The 16,462-nt window shown below is 42.2% G+C and overlaps 1 protein-coding gene across 1 annotated transcript in view; it reads right to left on the bottom strand.

Moving 5' to 3' along the window:
- The window catches only part of ANKFN1 (ankyrin repeat and fibronectin type III domain containing 1), a 1,140,330-nt gene that overhangs the window by 977,355 nt on the left and 146,513 nt on the right, over positions 1–16,462 (bottom strand). The window contains exon 3 of the mRNA XM_086928764.1: positions 8,126–8,320. Within this exon, the coding sequence (XP_086784890.1) occupies positions 8,126–8,320 (195 nt within the window). The remainder of the gene's footprint in view (positions 1–8,125; positions 8,321–16,462) is intronic.

Genomic DNA, 16,462 nt, shown 5'->3' with positions numbered 1-16,462 from the left:
TGCCCCCCGTGCCCAACGCTTGGGGATATATTTACTTAAAGGGCTCAGTGGGGTCCTCAGGGGTCAGTGATACCCCCGTTTGGGCATATTTGACTTTCCAGAGCCTACGTGGCTCCCACAGAGTGCATGTTTAATTTCAGAGCCAGAGGGCTCCCAAGGATGGGCATGCTTAGTTACAGACCCTAGGTGGCCCCAAGTGTTGCCTGGTGATTTGCTCCTAGAGCCCAGGTGGCTCCAACGTTTAGCCCCATTATTTGCAGAACCTTGGTGGTTCCAACAGTGGCCTAAGTTATTTCAGAGCCTAGAGGGCTCCACCCTGCGGCGCAGTTGTTCCTGAGGGCAAGTGAGAGCCCTTGCCACAGTTTACAGATCCCAGCTGTCCAGCAAGTAGTGGGCATCTGCACCGTTTAGGTGCCATTTGGGAGAGTCCCTGAGAAAGACAGAAGTGGCACAGAGGTGCCAGGCCTTCCATAACTGCGCAGCACTTAGTGCCAGCTGCAGAGTTTAGTCCCTGTTCTTGTTCTCAGCTGCCCAGCAAGTAGTGGACAGCTGCAACGTTTAGGTTTGCGCCAGTGGCGCACCCCTGACTGGCGCTGCGTCGGCAGCGTGCCCTGACATTCTGGACACAGGGCATTTGAGCCCCTTCTTGAGATGAACAGTTGGCCAGGGGGCTGTTATATGGATAGGGCGCAAGGCCCTAATGTGATTTATGTGATCTAAATGTGGTGCTAGAAAATGTAAGGCATTTAGTATGTTTTACGCACACTGTGTTTGATACCTCTAGAGATGGTTTTACCTATGGAGGTTTGTGTTACGGAGATTGTACTTCACTGTGATTTATGCCCCTATATGTGAGTTATACTTAGGAGGTAGGGTCTAATGTGTTTAGACTAGTGAGGAGATTGCATAATGTGTTTATTCAGGTGAGGTTGGCGCAGGATATAATTTGCGCCAGATGTGATTGTGCATACTGTAAAGTTATGTTACAGGTTGAGGTGGAGTACAGTGATTACCAGTAGTTACTGGTTGTAGGTTTATGATCTATTTTTACTTATACCAAGTTCTGCTAAGTGCTGATCCTGACAGTGGCCCATGTGGTCCTGTCCAGTGTAAATAATCCCTTGTGAATATTGCCCATGCCAGTTGGCACAATGTATATTGTGGGATTACTATCTGATGTGTTTTAAGAATACAAAAGTTATTTTTATATAACCTTGTGTGGAGTTCCTTTTGTAGTGTGCCTGGGATGTTGTTGCTATGTGCGTGCGTGCGCAAATGCTTTACACATTGCCTCCGGGATAAGCCTGACTGCTCGTGCCAAGCTACCAAGCAGGGGTTATCTTTGGCGTGTAACTCCCTTGCCCTGCCTAGAGTGGTGGTTTCTGCCTGGCTTTGGCGCAAGCCTTAGCCAACCAGAAATCCCAGTTCTAAAACTTACTTGCAGTAGCGCTCTTTCTGATTGATTCTCTATCTGAATGCCGATTCCTCATTGTCCTCCCTCCTGTCTGTGGAGTTGACGTTTTTTTTGTTATATGGTCTGAAATTAGATTTCATGCACTGTTGACATCCTAATGTGTCAGTCGCTAAGTGTCTGAAGGTGCGGACATTTTCTGTTGGTGAACAAAACTCAGCACACAGGGATGGTGCCTGTATGTGACTCCATGTAGTCATTTTGAAAATGGGATGATCTGCCAAAGAATCTGATGGCACCACAAGCTGGAACTTTGGGAGCTCTGCAGAAAGCTTTCTGCATCCAGTCTAGCACTGGGGAGATTTCAGACAGATGAGAAATCTGCGGTTATATAGAGTATCCACAAGAAAGAGTGTTAACAAAAGTAAGTAATTGGTTCATCTAGATAGGAATGATCTCCCCTCTCTTACATTTCCAGGAGGAGCAAGAATGGACGCTTGGGCACATTTAAACACCAGTTGATGTGCCCCTCATCCACAATCTTTCTCATAAGCTGCCCTCAGGAGACCTAAAACACAGAGGAGTTTATTCACAAAGACAAACGTATACTTTTGGGTAAGTTTACACTTGTTGAAGTCATTTTACTACATTTTTGTATTTACAAATTTTAAATGTAATTTTTTACACACATAAAATTGCTAGTAATAAATTACACTATTATTTTGTGAACACCAAAACAATAGTATAGTTACTACAATAAGTGTAAACTTAAACAAACGTTCAAGTTTGCCTTCCTGAATCAGGCCCACAGACTACCAATAACACAGCAATGCTAGCAACATTGCTGAAAGGCATACCAGCCCCAGTCAGTACTGATCCCAATACTCTTTCAAGATTTCTCCCATTTAGTCATACAGATGTGAAAAACAATTAGGTCTCCATAAACAAATACCTGAACTTATTTCACCCAACAACACGCATTAGGACTCAGCTCCTCTCATGGTAGCAAGTCTGAAACAACAACCATTGTGTCTCACAACCACCCTTCAACTTTACCTACAACAAGCCGAAACCCATCAACCACCCCCAACCGACTCTGCAAAGAAACTGGAACAAAATCACCAGCGACCAGATCTCCTCATCGCTCCTTCTAAACACCCCAGCCCACTCTTCTAACCCAGACCAAGCCGCCACCAACTTCACCCTATGGTTATCCAACTGCGCTGACATCCTAGCACCACTGAAAAAACGTCAAAGCAAACCTGGCAGCAAGAAGGCCTCATGGTTCAACGATGATCTTAAGAAGTCCAAGAAACTCTGCCGCCCCCTTGAAAAGGCCTGGAAAAAAGACCCAACCACCAGCACCAAGGACGCCTTCAAAACGCCACCCGCATACACCACCAACTAATCCGAAAGGCCAAGAAAACCGCCTTCAAGGACCGACTAGATAGCAACGCCCACAACAGCAAGGAACTTTTTCAACATCGTCAAGGAATTTACCAATCCCTCGGCCAACTCCAACGACATCACCCCCTCCCAAGCTCTCTGCGACTCCCTAGCCTCATTCTTCCACAACAAAATTGCAGACATCCACAACAGCTTCGACAACCAACCCGGCGACCAACCCACCCAACCATATGCGGAACATTCACCCCCCTTGAACACCCTTAACGACTGGAACCCAATCTCCACTGAGGACACCATCCGCCTGATGAACTCCATCCACTCAGGATCCCCCACAGACCCATGCCCTCACCACATCTTCAACAAAGCAGACTCCGTCATAGCACCACACCTCCGAGACGTCATCAACTGCTCCTTCAAATCCGCCACCTTCCCGGAAAGCTGGAAACTCGCTGAACTCAGCGCCCTTCTGAAAAAACCCACAGCGGACCCCACCGAACTCAAAAATTACCGCCCCATCTCGCTCCTTCCTTTCCCGGCCAAAGTCATCGAGAAAGCTGTCAACAACCAGCTCACCGCTTTCCTCGAAGCCAACAAATCCCTCGACTCCTCACAGTCTGGCTTCCGAGCAAAACACAGCACTGAGACCGCCCTCATCGCAGCAACAGACGACATTCGAACTCTACTGGACAATGGAGACACAGTCGCCCTCATCCTCCTCGACCTCTCTGCAGCCTTCGACATAGTCTGCCACAGCACCCTTTTACAACGCCTCAGAAACATCGGAATTCAAGGAAAAGCACTTGAATGGATCACCTCGTTCCTCACCGGAAGAACCCAGAGAGTCCGACTAGTGCGCTATATAAAGTTTATGACTTGACTTGACTTGACAAGTACCTTGCACTACCACATGTGTGAGCTTCGCAACAACAAAACCCTCCGCGAGGGACATCTACATATTCCAATAATACATAGGACTAGTAACATGAGGTAAATCTGTGATCAATCTATCGCAGCTATAAACCCCTAGCCACTCAAATAAGAAGTCGATGGATGACTGCAGTATTGCAGCAGTCTCATTATTGCTACAAAGCAGAGACCTTGACCTCTCGGCCTCACCTAGTCCTCATTCAACTACATTCTAATGTAAATTGATACTTGTATAGCGCACTACTGACCCGCAAGGGTCTCAAGGCACTTGTATGAATACCGCTGTGGAACCCATCCTGGCTTTCCCTGTGAGGCGTCCACTCCTGGTGACCCCCAATGTGGAGGCCAGGCATCCTTAGCGTTGTGGGGGCCATTGTGGAGATTAAGCAAGCTATTGCCCAGAGTTGCAGAGTGGGACTCCATGATTGGAATAGGCACCGAGGCGAGAATTATCAGGTCCGTGGAATTTTGAGCCCAAGACCCGCCGAGGAGGGCAATTGAACCCTGGTCCCGGGCTAGACCTCTGCATCAGGGTCTGCCGCTCTAATCATTGAGCCACACTTCTCCACCTATGTATAACTGAGGCTTTATTTCTAAATGGGTTATCAGGAATAGGGTTAGTATCTGTATATCGAGTGCCCCCACTGACTTATTAAACCCACTCAGGTTAGAAAAAACAGATCTACAGACCCACTTAGCAGCTGGAGTGAGAGCAGAAGGCAATGCCGATAGAAGAGTTTATTAAGTTAAGCCTAAACTAAAAATTGGTAAGGAAAAAATAAACCAGGAAATCAGTCCCAAATCAATTTAGAGAAAACTTAAATACAAAGCTAGAATTTCATCCCATTAACCTCTTCACTGCGGTGGCTATTCTGCCACAGTGCTAAGGGGGTGGGGGGCCGCGCAGCGGTCCCGTGCTCGTGACCGAACCGCTCCGTCACGGCATGCGGGTGAGCTGTGCTTGTGACAGAACGGTTCCGTCACGGCCCCGCCCGCGCTACAGAACGTTAGCGCAGGCGCGGACTTCGCGCCGCGCAGGCGCGGCGAGAGGGCCGTGACGGAACCGTTCTGTCACCAGCACAGCCCACCTGAGGCTCGTGATGGAACGGTTCTGTCACGAGCATGGAAGGGGTTAATATAGGGCAAAGGGAACCAGAGATAGGAGTTTTTTAAGTTTTAATACAAAAAAATCTTAAGAAAAAGTAAAACACAAATAAGAAGCCCCTGCTCGAGGACAACTGAGAGTATGGTGGAATTTCAGGCCAACTACAGTGGAGTGGAAGTCAGATATATTAAGCGGTATGTTCCAGTGAAAGTTTTCATTTTCGGACTTAGTCTCTGAAATTGAAGTTGAAATCTTGCAGTGTGGCAAGCTCCAAAAATGTGTCAGGTGAGGATCCCTGAATGTCAGGTGAGTCATCATCAAGCTAGTGCTGAAGCCACTGGCTTTGATGTCGAAACAGCTTTGAGTTGGAAAATCTGGATTTTGTTACAACGAGGTAGCTTTGCGAGACTGCAGCCTCACTCCAGGCCAAGGCTTTATCATTGGACTTTTTTGGAAGCTAAAATTCTCCAGCAGGGCAAGACCGGAAGCTGTATTCCAGCCTAAATCCAAGAGAACAGATACCTTCACTGCAAGATCTTACTGGGTGAGACCTCTCTGAACAAGTCTCAGCACCTTGCCCTAGTCCTCCAGAGGTAGAATAAATCACTATGTCTAAACTTTTTCAAAGTGCTGGCAAAGTTATTCATCTTCAGTCCTACAGCCCCTACCTTCTCAGGGGAGGCCTCAAGGCACTAAGGACCAGATGTAGGTAACTCCGATTTACTTACTCTTAAATACCGAATCATACCGATTCGGTATTTAAGAGTAGGTAAATTGGAAGTAGGCAGATGTAGGTAATTTTTATTTTTCAATTACCGATTCTGTAAGATTCGGTATTTACCTAATCGGTAAATACCGAATCGGTATTTCCCATTGATTCCTATGGGCCTTGAAGCCCATTGGAATCAATGGGAAATACAGAATCGGTATTTACCGATTCGGTAAATACCGAATCCTGGCAGGGGGAACGGGGTGTCACTTTGACACCTTGTAACACCCCAATTGCAGGCTTGTGTGCCATGTGGCACACATACATGCCCTAAGGGCATGTCTGTGTGTCACATGGCATAGGTGTACATGCACAGATGTGCATGTACACTGGAATTCGGTAATTTACCACTCAATAGGATTGGATGGTAAATTAAGAATTCCTAAGGGCCAGTGGCACTGCAAACTCTGCCACCTACATATGGATTTACAGAATCTGTATATTTACCGATTCGGAAAAATACTGAAGCAGTAAATTTACCGAATTGGTAAATATACAGATTCTGTAAATTCAGAGCTACCTACATGTCAAAAGCCAAATACCGGTCTGCAACGGCCAAAATCGGCCGTTACCGACCGGTATTGGGTGACCTACATCGGGCCCTTTGTCTCTCTCCAGCCAGGTCTCCTACAGGGTCCAGGGCCACTAAAGTTAGCCTGGTCTTCTTGGAGTCAGACATCCGGCTTTTTCCAACCCTGAAGCAGGAGTAAAAAGGCCACCCACTTGACACTTTATGAACAGCTCCAGTCCCACGCTACCAGCACGGGTCAGATGTCCTCAGCAGATGTCAGTAATAAGACGACCTCCTCCAGTAGGGCCACCTTCTTCAGGCAAAGTCTCTCCATGTATGTTCTGATGAAGTGGTGGTTGGGGGGGCAGATGTTATGTTCACTTGCCTACAATCCAATTCAGACTAATTTCTCATAGTACCCAGGTCATTTTGAGGCACTTCTTCTTTGGTTTGCTGTTAAATGACCCAGATCCTGCTTCAAGAATGATTCTAAAAATATTGTAGCCAACATTACATCCATTTTTGGTACTACCTTTCTTTGAGACCTGTCTGAGTGGCATAAAGCTTCTCATGAGAACACACTAATCTAGTATACCCTTCAATGATTTTGTGTAAAAGTCAAAGACACTCAACAGTACTCAGATTTCATGATATGTCCCGACTAATGTGCGATTAAAAACTCTCCTGGATCCATCCTGGATTTCATGTGAATGTCACAAGATGTATGAGGACCACAGATTTTATGGTCGCCAACAACTCTGTGGTACTCCCAATGATACTATGTGAGACCCACTGGAGCTCTTAATGACAGAGTGCCCTGAAGAGGCTCGTGTTAGTAGAGAGTAGGAAAAAGAAAAGAATAAAAATGGCTTGCAATTTTGAATTAAAACATTTTCAAACCTCAAAATATAATTGAAAAGACTTTACTTGAACTGAAGTATACATCACCGACCTATCAAAAGTGTAAATGTATACAAGTATAAAACCTTTCAAATCCATTGAGTGAACGAATGTTAACACTGCAGTGGAAAACCTAAATGTTCCTTAATGCCCCAGTCAAAGTAGCTAGACAATGTTTCTCTCCTCCAAAGCACTGCTCATAGCCACATGAATGACATTACAAATAATATCATACAGGATAACTGACACTATCACAAATGGCTTAAGGAATTTCATCATCACATACATATTGCAGGGAAAAATAAACATCACTTTTCATATAGCATTCTAAGACCAGTTCTCCGTTTTTCCAGGACGAATACTCATTCTATCTGCGGGGAAGGTAAATTTCACATACTTATTTTAGGAAAAAACTAATATTTTGTTTCAGTCTTTCTCCTGAGTAAAATAACTAATGACTAAGGCAGTTGGATCTTAACCATGACTCCCCAAAGCCTATCCAGGGGTCCACAGCTGCTTAGAAAATGAAGTATCATTAAGAGATTATTAAAGTGGTCATAAATAAAGAGGCAAAATGTAAAACTGAACATTCTAACACGTTCTGTAAATGTTAAGAAATTTGAAATTGGAGACTAAATACCAGCTTATTATCCTCAGATTGATCAGTGGGAGCCATGCAAGTGCATAACACAGAATACAGTGTGGACAATGAAGTGGCTTCAGTTTGATTTAGAAACGTTCCAAACTTCCCATTAACATTTAAATGTAGATGTGTTTTAATATTTGTTTGTGAATTAAAAGAATTATTTCATCCTTTGTGTATTTGTTTGATGAATGCTTTGTTTTTTGTGTGTTTATTTTTTTATGGTTAACAAATAATCAAAACTGATTATGGCGGGGGCCCCCCACTTCCAGTAATGACTTGGTGGGGATCCCCAGATTCAAATAATGAGTCAGAGGGGGTCGCCATGTTCCAATAATGATTAAGTGGGGTTTACAGATGTCAAAAGGTAAACAAACACTGATTTAGACTATACAATCACAAATCTATTGTCTCTTAATATTCTTGCATTTTTCGTTTTTACTTATGCTTACTAGAATGTTCAAAGCCTGTTTTCATCCGCTTGTATAACCGGTATCTCCACTCCCAGGACTTAAGCTGCTTCTCTTTGTCCGAGTTCTCCATACTGACACTTTCACTCAATACTTGGGCAGAGAGTTCGCTGACTCTCTGTTGTGCTTCTTGGACCAAACTGTTGAGATGCATTGATCTACTTTCCAGACTTACAACTGTGAAGGAAAGAAAGCAGATGTAAATATTTCTTTCAAAGTGGAGAAAATAATTAAATTCAATAATCAGCAAGCCAATGCAAAAATCTTTCAACGCAGCCATGAATATATAAAACCCTTCTCTTGAACAATCCCAAAAAATAGACCACCTAAAATAATTAGGTCACACTCTCTCTTCTGTGGAAGGTAAAACAGCCAATTCTAAATCAATTCAATTGCCATTTTATTACACCTGTACAACGTATGTTTTGCAGATTTTTTTTTTAGTTGAAATTGTTTTCTTTATATTAACGGCTCTTTCATAACTGCCATCCCTTCCAACACACATCTTGCGCATATGTAATTGTCTTGTTGACTTTGCCCCTCTTTTCACCCCCCTAAGGGCAGCACCTGGTATTGCGTGGTGAACCCCGAGGATATGTTCAGAAGTATCCGGATAGAATGTGCCCCATGACATGGTCACCCAGGTTCTTCCAAGTACTAATGATTTTCACATTCACACAGAAATTACAAATTAAATTAGTTTGCAATCCATATGGAAAAAAAGCCAGGTTCCCTCGACCACTACGGGGCTTTTAAGCAAGCAAACAAATATTATGTCAACTACATTATGCGAACCGTGATTGTATTTATCAAATTGAAGATGAAGAGTATGATCCCCACATTAGAAAAAGCACTCATGTATCAATCTCGAGAAGCCTGTTGTTTTATGGTTTTAGTGGTTTTCCTTAGATCTCTTTTATGAATATTATTGAAGTAATATTCGTTTTAGTGTATCTATTTCCCAAAAAAGGACGAAGCCATGCACCAGTTCTCATTTGACAGTTCTTTATTGATGATGGTTGATCAGGCATTATTGATGTCCCAGCAAAGGGCAATAATTAAACATAGGGGAGCTTGTGATCGCTAGTTTATTTTAAGCTCCGGCATTTGCCATTAAGATGTTTCAAGTTGTTGCTTGCTGGAGACTCCCACCCACAGCAAACATACTGTTAGAAATAACACTGATTGTCGGAGTAAGGCCGATAATATTGATACATTTGCAGATCATTTAACCAATTTTAACCTCTCAAAATGTATTTGTGTTGTTTCGCCTGTGCATGTGTGCTTGTGTGTGAGCGTGTTTATGTTCAGGAAAAATTGTATTCTATTTTAGCAGCTTTCTTGATCATGCAAATAACATGTTTGAAAACTATACATTAAAGATCAACAGCCTATTCATATGTTCTGTCTTTGTGGGTATCTTTGCATAAATTGCAGGAAATTAATACTAATTTATGATTGACCGTTCTTGCCATCAGTACACATTTATTTACCGATGAGGTCAATGAAAAATTAGCTTAGCCCTTTTTTTACCTCTGTTTAGAACACTCTCGACAGTGTTTCTTGCTGATTTGTCATGGTTAATGAATGTTGCTTCAACAGTCAATCATCCTCTCTAAATACTGTCACATTTTTTTTAACACCTCAGTCATGAACCATGACAGAAAAATAAACAAATAAATAAAAAGCTAAAAACCTCTTTCACTGTGCAAAATCTCCTGGGAAGGCGAAAGAGTGCCAGAATAAATGATAACATAAGTGCTGTGGACATAGGAAAGCAATAAAGGCGCACCAACACGGAGGGTCTGGCAATGAAAAAACACCCCACTGGAAAAGCTGGCAATATTAGTGGCTAGAAGGTGCAATTTCCTGAAGAACTGGGATTGACGGTGCTAGTGATAAATGTTGTTAATGTAGTTAACTTCAAATTAATGTTAGAGTCTGCTCATGCAGAACCCAACAAACACAGCCTCATTATAGTCTTACCAGCAACATTCTCAGTTTAGGAATTGACAGCTTGAGCAAATTCATATAAATTGGTGCGTTTTAAGACACGCTTAGAGGTCTGACTTTATGTCATGATGTCGGTTGATTAATTGACGCCCGCACTCAAAAAACAAAAAAATAATAAAAAGCAAAGCTTTGTGTTTGAAAAAATAGAAGAGCTACTCATTTACAACAAATGCAGCCAATAGAAGATCTTTTGTTAAATAGGGTCTTTAAATGTTCCAGCTTCTGCATAGCTAGCAATGTCTTCATCTGTAAACACATTTGTAACCATATAAACTGAAGACTGTTTTTTTTCATTTTCCAATATGCTTACAAACTACCCACACCATTTGTATACAACCAGGGAGTGTGAACATGTTGCATTTTCAAACTGAAATCCGGGCATGTTTATGAAGCCAGAGAAGGGTACTTGATTCTTCTTTACATGACAAATTAGGGGTGATCTGGATACCCCAAGTAGGTGAGTTTACCAGAATTTACTGGATCGTGATATGAATTAAGATCCACATAAAACAATAATGCCTAAAGCAATATAGATTACACAAAAGCACAGAAAATTGAAATGTATTATCATATACAGCATAACATCCGGGGCAACTGCAGGTAAGAGGGGTGCGGCCGGCTGGGGAGATTTCAAGAGACGAACACAAGGGAAAATTAAATAAATAATTAATTTTTCCCTTGTGGTCGTATTTCGAAATCCCCCCAGCAGGCCCACTGCTCTTATCTGCAGCTTCCACGGCTGAAGCATAATCATTATAACAAAAACATGTTAGTGTTTTGGTGAGCTAGTAGTAAGCACCAAAAGACTACGAGTAGGAGAAAATAGATGAGAAACCTAATGCACTGTAGCTAAAATTCAAACAACATTAAATTACACAGAAAGGCATGCCAAAAAGTCACTTTCTGAACACACAAACTGGACATAACAATATTTGAGGAGTTACAAAGAAAGGAGTAAATATTACTATTTATTGACTATCACACGAAGGCGGAAATGTTGCAGCAACAGCAAACCTCTTAGCAGAGCGTTTGAACACTAGTTCAGATTCAGACATTTTTGGGGGATTGGGGTCTAATGAGAAATCACTATCAAGCAATGTACCCATGTTAAGGACATGCCCACGAGGAAGTTGAGAGCATCCAGTGCCCCAGGGCAAGCTATATGGGTGGGCGCTGTGTTGACATAGTGAGTGAGCAAAATTTCTCTTTTTACTCCACTCAACGAGAGCCAGTATTTCCTCCTCCAGTGTTAGACCTCCATATGGCAGGTAGGGATATTTCTATCTTCTAGCCTCAGAAAGATCTGAGTATCATCATAATGAGGGGTAGCTACCTTTTAGGTGTCCAATATGTTGGTGAGTGGTGCGCTGTGATAATTTGAGGTGTTTTGATAATAAGACTGGGTCTTGATGAAACTCACACATGTTGCTGGCCAGTTTAGGGAGGAATAATGGAAGTTTGATGTGGAAGATGTAGTTTAGCAGAATTGAGGCAAACCCTAACAAATATGGTTCACGCATGCATACCAGTCTTGACAGTATTTTGATTTGATTACCAACTTATGGTCTACAGTATAAAATGCAACAGAGAGATCTAAAAGTATCAATGTACTAGGAATTGTGTACATTCTGCAAAGTTATCAAAGATTGAATTCTTACAAAGTATGAAAGCTATCAACTTTGCAATACTCTGAGGGTGGGACTGTAGTTCTGCACAGCCCTGGCCATGGTCTCAATGTGAATACACGCCAGACTGGAGTCACAAGGAATTAGGCCTCCCTTTTTTGCTGAACTTGATGAGTCTAGATCTGCTTATGCTGTGGATTAAGACCTGCAGAAATCTGGTGGCAACCTTGGTTAGAACTTGCAGTAATGATTGTTTATCTTTGAGTGGGGTGGATCATATTTCGTGGATCTCATATCTGAAGAAAACATTTGAGTCATTAGGCCAGGAAGATCTGTTTGATAACCCTCGGGCTGTCACTTTAAAGTGTAAAGATGAAGGTTGAACAATGTTCTCTCAACTATTGTATGGAGTTGAGGTTGAAGAGAGCTCAATCTATGGCATTAGTGGAAAGATATTCTATGGTCTCAACTACAAGGAACCTAGAACCATATTTATCCTGGATTTTAAACCCACGTACCGCTGTTATCTTACCTTTTTTAGATTAAGTGCTATACATTTTAATGTTGCCTTTCCCATGCAATGTGTTTGGACTCATGATTTACCACTGTGTCAATGTATGTAATAGATTGACTATACAAAGCAATTGCCACTTTATAATGTTCTGTCCATTATATGCAGAGCAAAGGCTCTCAATCCTGATTCCTGTCTCGCGCAGCTCCAAATTGAGAAAGAACCAGGAAGGTTTGGTGTTCGTGCACAACCTTTGCACAATAGACAATTGTTACATGGTTCTAAATGTTTTGAGAAGGGCTGTTGTTGCTAGGAAAAGGTACGAGGAGCTCTCCTATGATGAAGTGTCATTTATTTAAGTATTGTGCTTCTGCGATTGTGATGTTTTTATATTTTATTGTGTCTTTAATGGCTCATGCCAAATAAAGAGTTTGTGACTGACTGAAGTGTTCTGGAATCAACATGAACAAAACTTACATGCGGTTAATTAGAGTTTGGAGGATATCCCAACTGACCTATTTAGAAAATATACCAGGTTATACAATTTTTGTCAGGAGACCTGTCTCAGCCAAACTGTAAAAAATATTGGAGACAAATGTCATTATAAAATAGTAAATGTTTATTAAATAGAAATTTTCATTAGTTTAAGCATGAACAATGTAGTAGTGAGGATAAACGTAGACAGAGGGTGTGGCTTGAAGAAGGGTGGTAATGAGTAATTAACTGGAAACCAGTGGCAACACCAGAGAATTGTGAGCTGAAGGAATCTCCAAGGTCGATTACACTTATGGAGGACTTAACATTAATTTGAAGGACAATTTGATTGAATTGGCAGATCTCCAAATAATTGGCCCTACCGTTTGTAAATGGACTGAATTAAATTGTTGCTTATCTATCTATAAAAAACCAAAGTATGTTTGTTTGTCCTTTATGCATTACTACACCACTTCGGCATGAAACTTTGAGAAGTTGTTGAGTACACTCCCGCAAAGGTTTCTGGCTAAAAAAAAAAAAATCCCCCAAAATTGTTAAAAGTTGTTGAGTACACTCCGCGAAGGTTTCGGGCAAACAAAATAATAACAAATTGTTAAGTATCGGCCCCCGGATCCCCTGGGCCCTCATAATCTTTCCAATACTAAACAGTTACAGTTTCCTGTGCGACTCGCTTTTGCAATGACCATCAACAAAGCACAAGGACAATCGCTGCAAGTGTGTGGACTAGATTTGGAAAATCCGTGCTTCTCACATGGACAACTGTATGTGGCTAGCTCACACGTCGAAAACCTTCTGATTTATTTTTGCACGCACCAGATGGAAAAACAAAAATTACAGTGTATCCACAAGCACTCGCATAAAGAAACAGAATTAAAACAACACTTTAAAATGTTTTCCATAGTAAAATGAATAAGTTTCAATGCAAATGACACAATGTAAATTGAATGTTATCATAACAAGTTTCCTTAAAATTCCATTCTTCTGAGATCGCAGCAACGCGCGACGGGTAAGCTACTTGTATATAAGATCAGTTTTTTATGGGGAGGTTTACATATAAATAAACAGTTGGGCAAGTAAAGTGCCAATCACTCTAAATGAAATGTTTTCATCTTTTCTTTTTTTATATTTTTATTATTGCAAGAAGGACAACTCAATTAGATTTACATGACATAAGATATATATACAAAAGAAAAGAAAGCATTTCAATAAACATTCAAGACAGAAGAGCAACAAATACATTTTCAGAAAACAAATGTAGTTTTTAACAGAAATCACCATAGATTTAGCTTGGCCTCATCGGTCATGATAGTGCAAAAGTATAATTCAAGGCTCAAAAAAAGTTCGCCAAATTTTTTCTTTCTTTTTCAATGCCTTAGGGCCTCTAAGTCTTGCTAGCGAGAGTTCCATTACATTTATTTCGTTTATCAAAGTCCACCATTCAAATATATTTGGAGGTTCTTTCGAGATCCATGATCTTGCTATGACAAGCCTTGCACAGGCGAATATTATGGTTATTAGATCTTTATGCTGACAATTAACATCTTGGATTTCCAGTAAAACCAAATGTGCTGTAAGCGATGGGGTAGTAATTTGTTTACTAATTAAAACATCCGTTATCCCCTTCCAAAATGAAAGTAACCCCGGGCAAGAAAAAAGCATATGCTCTATTCCAGCAGCTTCCATGTCACATTTCGGACATTTGTTCTATCGTTTGCTTGATTCCCCTGCGCCCAACTAGATATTCTTTGCGGAGTGTAATATAGCTGAGTAATGGTTCTGTATAGCTGTAGTCTCAAATTAGAAGAGTGGACTGTCGAGTTTATGTGGCTTAGTGAAGATAGTATCTGTGTGGGGTTATTATTCATTCCCAGTCTAGAAGACCATTTAGCCGCCATTTTGATACTATCGTCAGATTTGCCACGAAGTAAGTATCCATAACCCAAGCTGATAAGTGATTTTATTTTATCAGAATATAAACAAAAATTATCAGTTCCTGCTTCCATTGGCGTTGAGCTAGGCCTTGAACTTGTTGAGTTGATTTGTGAGCTGATGAGGGTGCTGGTTGCTAGATTGCTGATCGAGTTCACAAAGAGAGTTGAGGCAGAAGTGCTAGACTGTATGACCATAGCTGTATCCAAGTTACTGGGCCCAGGATTCGTCAGCAAAGTTGACGAGATAGTAGCGTCCAAGTTTACTGATGCTAGTGTTATTATATTCTCCAGTCTAGAAGGTGCATTTTTGTCCCTTGAATGCAAGTCTTCATCTGGGCTTGCGCCAGATAGCCTCAAGGCCATGCTCTTCACTCCCCCCTTTACTTTAATCCATTTTCTCAGCGGGCTATCGTCGACAATAGCCTTTCGCCGCTTCTTGACTACAGAGGGATCTTTAGTCAGTGGTTTACGAACAGTGGCCTTGGATTTGGTTTTAGCTTTCAATTTTGTTTTCCTTGAGCCAGATAGTTCACTGGCATTAGATCTATTATATGAGGTTTCTGTATCGATTTCGATTTCGTCCTCATCAGGCATCTCTTCATAGTCAGGGTTAGAGCTCTCCTCTGTTATGTCTGTTGCGTCGATGAGTAAGCACTCTACTACATTATTTCCCGGTAGAGTTTCGCTGAGTTGTTTCTCTGCTGCTGACCCAACTCTGCCAGAATCTGCTATTGTCTGGATTGCTTGTACTGCATCAGTGTGACTAATTGAGTCAACTATATTGTTTGCTAGGGCGTGGATCTCTGCCGGTACAGTAATTAAGTGATCGACCTCGTTTACATTCCCTTCAGCAGCTTCCCTATCTAGCATTGTATCGCTTCGATTCTCTCTTGTACGAACAACCATGTGGACGGGTTCATCCTCTGTGTGGGGTTTGGCCTTATCCGTGTCCTTTAAGATCTCTTTGCCAATGTTAGCCGCATTTAAATTGGCTACCCCATTGTGTTCAGTTAAAGGGACTGTTAAAGGAACTGCATTCACAACTTCAAAAACTACAGCGTCTGACTCCTTGTGGCTATTCCTTCTGGTTCACCTGGAGAAAACAGACTAGAGTGATTCAAAGTCTCATCACAGCAAGCGATAATTCAATATTATTGCCAGCGCCTATGTCGAACACAGCCGGGCGGAGCATTTGTTTAGCAGCCGAGATGGTCGTACCTTTAATTCCAGCGCCCGTAACCATCTTAGCTTTCGTGTTTGCTGCAGACTCCCCCATTGCCGATTTTACATCGCAGGCAGGCGCCGTACCTGAAGTGTCCAGTTTTGCCGTCTTGCCAATCTTGCCAGCCCGGGTGGAGCGGGTATTCTGCCTCGATGCCATCAATCCAGTCGTGTGCCTCGACTCTATTGTTGAGCGCGGCGCCCGGTCCTCATCCGATCCTGCGCACAGCTGAGCAGAGAGCAAGCCGAGACCCGCCCAGCTGACTGCCCTGCCGAACGCTCGTCCAGGAAGCGGACATGCCCTTTCAAGTCTCCGAACCGGCAGGATCCCTCTGCTCAAACGGCAGACGATCTGCAACATCGACGCCGAATATGGTGAGAGAGAGCTTTAATGAAGATTACGGGATTTTTCAGTTTTTGAAGTTTTGGAGTTTTTAGAACTTTTCCTCTCCCGCCTTAGCATTGGCTCGTCTCGGGGTCTGGTTTTTTCACCTCTCTGCGCTTCTTCTGTAGCAGACTTCTC

This window comes from Lissotriton vulgaris, chromosome 7, assembly GCF_964263255.1.
Source record: "Lissotriton vulgaris chromosome 7, aLisVul1.2, whole genome shotgun sequence".
In the NCBI taxonomy this organism is placed as follows: Eukaryota; Metazoa; Chordata; class Amphibia; order Caudata; family Salamandridae; genus Lissotriton; species Lissotriton vulgaris.
Note: the sequence above shows the minus strand (reverse complement) of the source record. Positions and strands in the feature narration are given on the sequence as shown.